Below are 7,050 nucleotides of genomic sequence, written 5' to 3'. Positions count from 1 at the left end.
CCGCTCCCCACCTTCCCGCCGCCCGCTCACCGCCGCTCCCTCCCTCCCTCAGGACAACCGGACCGCGCTGCACTGGGCCTGCTCGGCGGGACACACGGACGTCGCCGACCTCCTCCTCGGCCTCGGCGTGCCTGTGAACGACAAGGACGATGTGAGTGTCACAGCCCTCCCAGGACCCCCCCACCCCTGTGAGGGGCTGGCCTGGGGCGCGGGGCTGCTGCCGGGAGGCTGAGGAACTGCGTGGGGAATTTGGTGAGGCAGTTTCTGTTCGGCCCCTTTGCCCTCATGGTTTCAGCCGGAGAAGTGCCCCTAGCAGCGGTCCGCTGGCGCTGGTCGCTTCCTTCCTTTTCTCCCTCCTCCCGTCAGTTGGTGTATCCCGTGCGGTTTCTGGGAGGTTTTAAAAAGTGCATGCTACTGTGTGTGCGCTGGAAAGGCAAGCTGAAGTACGTCACTGTTTACGTGGAAGAGCAGGTTAATGAGACTTGATAAGCCTTGCTTATTGTCAAGGAATTTTAGGAGAACTCTTCTTATGAACAAAGTTGCAAAACTAGGGGTGTTTGGGTTGTTGTTGGGGGTTTTCACGTTATCTTTATCTCAGTGTGATCCTCTTAAATATGTTGTGCCAAATCGTGAGGTACCCTGAAGATTTCCCATGATTGGGGAAGGCGTTATAGAGTAGGTGACAGATTCAGAGATTTCACAATTGCAAAGAAGATGGTCTGTTACTCTTCTAGAGGAAGAGTTGAAATAATTACATCCATTATTAAGCATCCTGAAGATCATCCTTAAAGAAGGAAATGTCGTCCCATCAGTTTAATTAGAGGGTAGGATATAGAAAAGATTGCGGAAACTTTTGGAAACCCTTTTCTGCCACTCTTATTTGTTCTTAAAAAAGCACTACTGTTAATTCTGCAGCAGCAAAGTGCCCTGCAAGATACTGTGCATAACTGCATAACAGAAGTGATTTCTTCATTTAACTGGCAGCTTGTGTCAGGTGCTGAATGCAGGCATGTGAGAGGATGTGAAACTTGTCTCTCTGGTGATAATTAATAATGTTTAGCTTTACAGTTGTAAGAATATGTGCAGTGCAACTAATGAGTAGCCAAGTCTGTACTGGGGTTGCGCTTTGTCATGTTTTTTTTCCTGAAACTCCTGGTTTGAATAATGTGGGTTTTTTTCTTGCCTGTGTAGGCTGGTTGGACTCCCTTACATATTGCCGCTTCAGCAGGCCGTGATGAAATTGTGAAAGCCCTCATTGCCAAGGGTGCTCATGTAAACGCTGTCAATCAAAACGGCTGTACACCCCTGCATTATGCAGCCTCCAAAAATAAGCAGGAGGTATGTTTGCCAGTGCTACTGGACTGGTGTTGCTCTTGGAAGAAGTACTCAGTTATCTTAACTTTTCCTCCTTCTCCCCCCCTCCTTTCTCTTTCTACATATTCAGATTGCAATCATGCTTTTAGAGAACGGAGCTGATCCAGACGCAACAGATCACTTTGAATCCACCCCATTACACAGAGCAGCAGCCAAAGGAAACCTAAAAATGGTACAGATCCTTCTGCAGCACAATGCGTCTGTTAATATACGGGACTCTGAAGGGAATACTCCTCTGTAAGTAATTTTTTATTTTTATTTTGCTTAATATAGCATAATCTCTATGAAGTGAAACTCCATTACTTCAGTTTCTTTTTTTAATTTCTCGTTGCCTCAAAATACTCCCTTGCTTCACACCCCTATGTAATTAAAGAGGATTTGAAAAAATCATACTTAGTATTTTGCCTCAGTGTGTCTGTATATACATATTTTAATTTGTGTTACTACACCTACTTAAAAAGTGTAGAATACCTTTTGTCATAATTTGGAATATATTCAGTTGCCACTAGAGGGTAGAAAGCGAGCTAATGACATCAAAGTCGGAGGAAACTGGTCTTGCAGGCTGGCCTACTCTGTCCTGCCAAGCAAGAACTAATTTTGGAAGCTTTTCTTCACCTCTCTAAGGAAAATGAGTTGCAATTTAAGTACAGTCAGTCCAGTGGTTGATATTACCTTAGAGATCAATTTGAATCTGTAAGGGTGAAACCTTAGCTGCTTTGAAATTGGTGGCAAAACTCTGCCTTGTCTACAGTGGAATCAAGATTTTGCCGTGAGTAGGATCAAGCAGTGTGTTTAGCTATACATAAAACCCAGTATTGTCCTGGAACACACATATTTATTCTCAAGATACTATGCCAAATGGAAAAAAGCGTTTGCTGCATTTGCAGTAGCTCTTTACTTCAGATTATTTTTAAGCATTGTACGATTTAGTTTATCACTTTCGATTCAAATAGAGGTTACCATTTTCTAATTTCACTGTGGATTATGTGTTCCTTAGCTTTGCTGACTGCAGAGCCAAATCCTAATCTAAAGAAGTGTCTTAATGTTACGAGGACAATGGCAGGAGTAATGTTCTTGAGTTGCTTAATGACAACAGAGTGACTGGACAGCAAGCTTTGGAATCCATGTAGGTAGTTGGTTACGTGTGGTTTTGTTGTTCTAGAATGTGTCTCCCCCCCAACATTCACACTGTCATTTTGACAAGGCATAATTATTGCTCTTTATAAGCTTGGACTGTTTAATAGTGGCTGTGGGTTTCTTGTGCTTATTACAGTCATTTAGCCTGCGATGAAGAGAGAGTGGAGGAGGCAAAGCTGCTGGTGTCTCACGGTGCAAGTATTCACATTGAGAATAAAGAAGAACTGACCCCACTGAAAGTGGCAAAAGGTGGCCTGGGAGCCATACTTAAAAGAATGGTGGAAGGCTAGTGGGGACTTCTGACTTGAGTCTCTTTCCTGTTGCACGTGTATTTAAGACTGCAAACTTCGTATTTTGATAGTTCAACTAGGATATCATGTATGGGCATCAGCATGGTGATAAAATGTGTATCTCTAGCTTTCCTTCAAGTGCAGTGCCAAAGCAACTGTTTATACTTCCTGTTAATTAAACAGTTCACGGATTTTAAAGTATTTTTCAATATCTTGCAGTTTTCTTTCCGTTTACAGTATGATCTGTATAAATGTGGTCATTCCTTCTATTTCAGAACCTAGTTTAGGATTATTTCTTTCAAGCAACAGAACCAAAAGTGCTTTAACAATTTAAAGTCAATTTTATTTTGGAAGCTTATTCCAGAGTCTTTGTTTTTTCCCTTAGCCTTTGTGATTTGTGTGTGGTTTTTTGTTTGGTTTTTGTGGGTACTGATTCTCTTCAGATGATTCTACGCTACACCTCTCCCTTTGTAGAATGCAGTTTGCTCAGTTACGTAGATAATTGTATCCATTTTTACTCTTCTTAGTCTATTCAAGTGAGCTCAGAGTGTTTGAAGCTTTTCTGTTTTTATCTATTGTTATCCTGTTTCTTTGAATCTTTAAATATATGTATTTGATGAAGTGCACTGGACTGCTTGCAGAGTGCAGGTGCAGTTTCAGGGTTACCTCTGCAAATATTCTATTATATAATGGGTGGCTCTGGATACTTCTCTGGGATGTACTTCGAATCTAATTTTATTTCCTCGTGCTCCCTCTGTAGATTTTTTTTTTTCCTGTTCTGTTTGACTCCCATTACGTAGCACTGACGCTTGCAGTTTACCGTCTTATTTTGTAACAGAAGCCTGGTTTAATCTCTGGTATTAAGTTATTAGAAGGCAGAGCTAATGAGACTGAGTCTGAAAAGTGACCTGTTCTGATGTTGGTGAGATCACTTTTGGCACTAGTGGGATAGATTTCCCCTTTCTGAACAAACAATGCTGATGAAATTCTGTGAAATAAAGAACTTTCCTAAACAGCAGTCTTTGGTGTTATAAAACTTTATTAAACTTACATGTAACAAAACTAATATTTTCTAAATAGCTTGTACGCTTGGGATGTGAACAACAAGTCAGATGAAACCCTGCCGTCCATTGCACAGTATGGAAATAGAACACATTTGTTCTTCAGCCACAAGGAAAGGTTGAAATGGAAGGTGACAGTTTCTACAGTTTGACTTGTAGGGATTAAGGTAATGCAATTTATTTTGATAAGCAAGACAGAAACTTACAACCAAACAAATATCTTCACCAAGTACTTTAAGTCTATCCTAGAAAACAAAATGCGGGTTAAATTGCACTGAGGGTACCTACTGAGAGCAGGAGGGATAATTTGCCTGTACAGTGAGGTCTGGCCATGCAGACCTTGCTTGAAGGAGGAATCTGACTGAGTAAGTGTTTCTTATATATTGTGTAGGCACTGCTGAAAACTTGAATTGAGAAAAGCTAAAGTTAGAATTCTGTGTTCATCCTTGATCTTTGGATAGCAAAAAACCCTGCCACAGCTCTGTAGCTTTGTAAATCCACTTCCCTAGGAGATGGTGGCTTGAATGTTGGCCTTAATATCTGGTTTCCGTATTAATGATCCCTACTCCCTCAGGAGAAGATAAATGGGCCATGCAGCAAAGACTGTCAGAACATCTGAGGCAAATTCTGAAAAATGTTTCTGCATCCTGCATAGCTCTGCAGGTTTTTGAGCTACACACCGTGGATCAATCCCTAATTTGGCGTGTGCTTTGCCAAGAGCATCAGTGGAAAGCTACAAACAGTGTCCCATCCTTTTTAATAAACTATTTTACGTGAGAGAAACTTCATAATAAGAACAAACATCTGCCAGAAGGCTTACAAAAATATCTCAATATGTTAAGGAACTCCAAATAAATGTTATTTTCCTTACCTTCCTTCCTCCTCACCCTCAGCAATCTGTATTGCTTCTTATTTTTGCTTTTTTTTTTTTTTTTTTAATACTACCTATTATACACTGGTGATTAGAAGTATGAGAGGAATTATTAGTCTAGAACTTCTGTTCAATTGTTCTTTCTTTTTATATAAAAACATTAACATAACTTGAGCAATTTTTACTTTTTCAGCAAATGTAAGACCTGTGGTGTTCTAGGAAGATTGTATTAGCTATAGAAGGTAATTACAACTTCACCAGCATAAGCTTCTATCTTACTGTAGCAAGTTATACAAGGAATACATGCAGAGAAATTTGGAGGTGAGATTAAGGAAAGATTATAAAATTATGATAATGACCACATAATATATTCCCCCCTTCAATCACAATAGTGCTGTTGCAGAGGTGTGAAAGTTGGAAAGCTGTTGCAGTAAGAAAAATGTAACTAAGACATATATATACAGGAGGTGATTTTAGAAGAACTAATCCAACTAGAGCAGTGTCGTAAAGAGAGTTGTTTATATTTTCCCATGAAGGGCAAGAGTAGAAGAATGCCTGGGAATGTCAGAGAAGAAATTATTTAAAATTAATGCCACTGTCAGCCGAGTTGTGGGCTCCCTTGGACCAATAATTGATTTGAATTACCTCATTAGGAAACACTTTTGGTAAGAAATGGCACCCAAACAGGAGTAGGTAGTACTTACTCTTCTCTTGCTGTTACTTGAGCATGCTTAATGTCGTAGTTCTGCATGCTTACAAAACTTTGGGTGTGAATATCAGAAATTTTCAGTAAGCTTCTAAACCTAGCTTGAAGGATGTGAGTTTGCGGATTTTGCTTAGCACAATTGCCACAAGAGTCAATAAGAGTGATGCCTGATTGAGAAGAGACTTCCGTACAGGTCATGACTTAAGGTTTACCTTGGATATTTTGGGGAGAGAAATGTGAGGATCCACTGGTAGAATACGGCAGTGTTGGTATTAGTAAGGGTTTGACCCTTGCAGTTGGGCACAAGTGGTTTTTAGCTAAAACAGTATTATAAGAACACTGTAAATGCTCTTTTCCACTGGAATGAGACTAAACACTAGGACACACATATTAAAGACAAATATTTGAAAACCAGAAAACTGCGTAGAAAGGGCAATGAATACGGTTATGCTTAATGATCCAAACTGAATCTTAATTAGGACCCCATGCCTTCCATCCTCTTTAACTGTTGCCATCTTTTTTTCCCTTTTTTTTTTTTCTTCCCCCCCCCCCCCTTTTTTTTTTTTTTTTTGGTGGTCACTTGCTTGATAAACATACTTATAGCTGTGGGAACTGAACCTGAAAATTTTAGAACAGATCTATTTTAAAGATGACTGTTGCATATAACTAATGTTTACAGACTAGGAACAGTCACCAAAGGATTTATGAACATTAGATTCTATAAAAGACTTAAGTGCCAAAAAGTTCCAGAACCCTGAGCCAGATACATTTTTCTGCAGTGCACGAGACTGAAACCAGTGGAGCTGCTGAGGCTGTGGATCTGTATTAACCTCGGCCCTGTGGTTCTTGAGTTCTTCTCGAAGTAGGTATCTTTGCCCTTTTGAAGAACTGAGTTTGCTTAACCTTAGAAACGAGGCCCAGAGAGAAGGGGTGTCTAGTGATCAGAGTGTATGTGCTTCAATTCCCCTTTCTCCTTCCAAGAGAGTGCTCGTTGCTCAGCTTTTGGCTATTGGTATGGATGCACTACTTACCTTTCCTCTTGATGCTTTCACCTACAGAAAACAGTCAAAGTTACACTGCGCTAAAGAGAGCAGAAGAAAAATAGCATGAGTTTGTTGCCTAGTGGGTAGGGCAGTTGCCTGGAAATAGATTTAAATCATCTCAGGCAGAGGAAGCGATCGAAACTAGTGTGTTGTATAGTGGGCAGTATTCACTTCTAAGTTATGGAAGCAGCTGTATCTGCATGTCATGAGGAATCTGAGTACTCTGTGTGCCTGTTATAACAAGCTTTGCAAGGGATTTAGATTTCCAGCTCCGGTTGTCTAGAAACCAGTCAATTGATGTCTGAACTGGGTACCTGAATGCTAGTTCCATTAAACTGAAAACCAGAACTGTTGAAACACACAACTCTGGAACGCTGGTGCTTTGGGAACTTTAAAGCTAAGAAGGTCACTGTTAACAAAATGTATTCCACATCAGGCAGCAATAGGGTAAAAGTTTCCAGGATCTTTTTTTTAGCTTTAAGTGGAATTCAGACACACAAGATTTCATTGGTCCAGGTCTTAACATGTTTCTGCACTCTGATGACATTGATGAAACTTCTTTTTACTT

The 7,050-nt window shown here is 40.4% G+C and overlaps 1 protein-coding gene across 1 annotated transcript; it reads left to right on the top strand.

The window, feature by feature from the left end:
- The first annotated feature begins 20 nt into the window (after positions 1–20).
- LOC104082170 (26S proteasome non-ATPase regulatory subunit 10-like) lies at positions 21–3,321 on the top strand. The gene is made up of 4 exons (XM_009585186.1): positions 21–151; positions 1,192–1,338; positions 1,445–1,611; positions 2,648–3,321. Exons 3-4 carry the CDS (start codon positions 1,454–1,456, stop codon positions 2,799–2,801), a joined length of 312 nt encoding a protein of 103 aa, XP_009583481.1. The 5' UTR covers positions 21–151; positions 1,192–1,338; positions 1,445–1,453; the 3' UTR covers positions 2,802–3,321.
- The last annotated feature ends 3,729 nt before the right edge of the window (positions 3,322–7,050 follow it).

This window comes from Fulmarus glacialis, unplaced genomic scaffold, assembly GCF_000690835.1.
Source record: "Fulmarus glacialis isolate BGI_N327 unplaced genomic scaffold, ASM69083v1 scaffold29599, whole genome shotgun sequence".
Lineage (NCBI taxonomy): Eukaryota > Metazoa > Chordata > Aves > Procellariiformes > Procellariidae > Fulmarus > Fulmarus glacialis.
The sequence above is the reverse complement of the archived record's forward strand: the minus strand, read 5'-3'. Positions and strand labels throughout refer to the sequence as shown.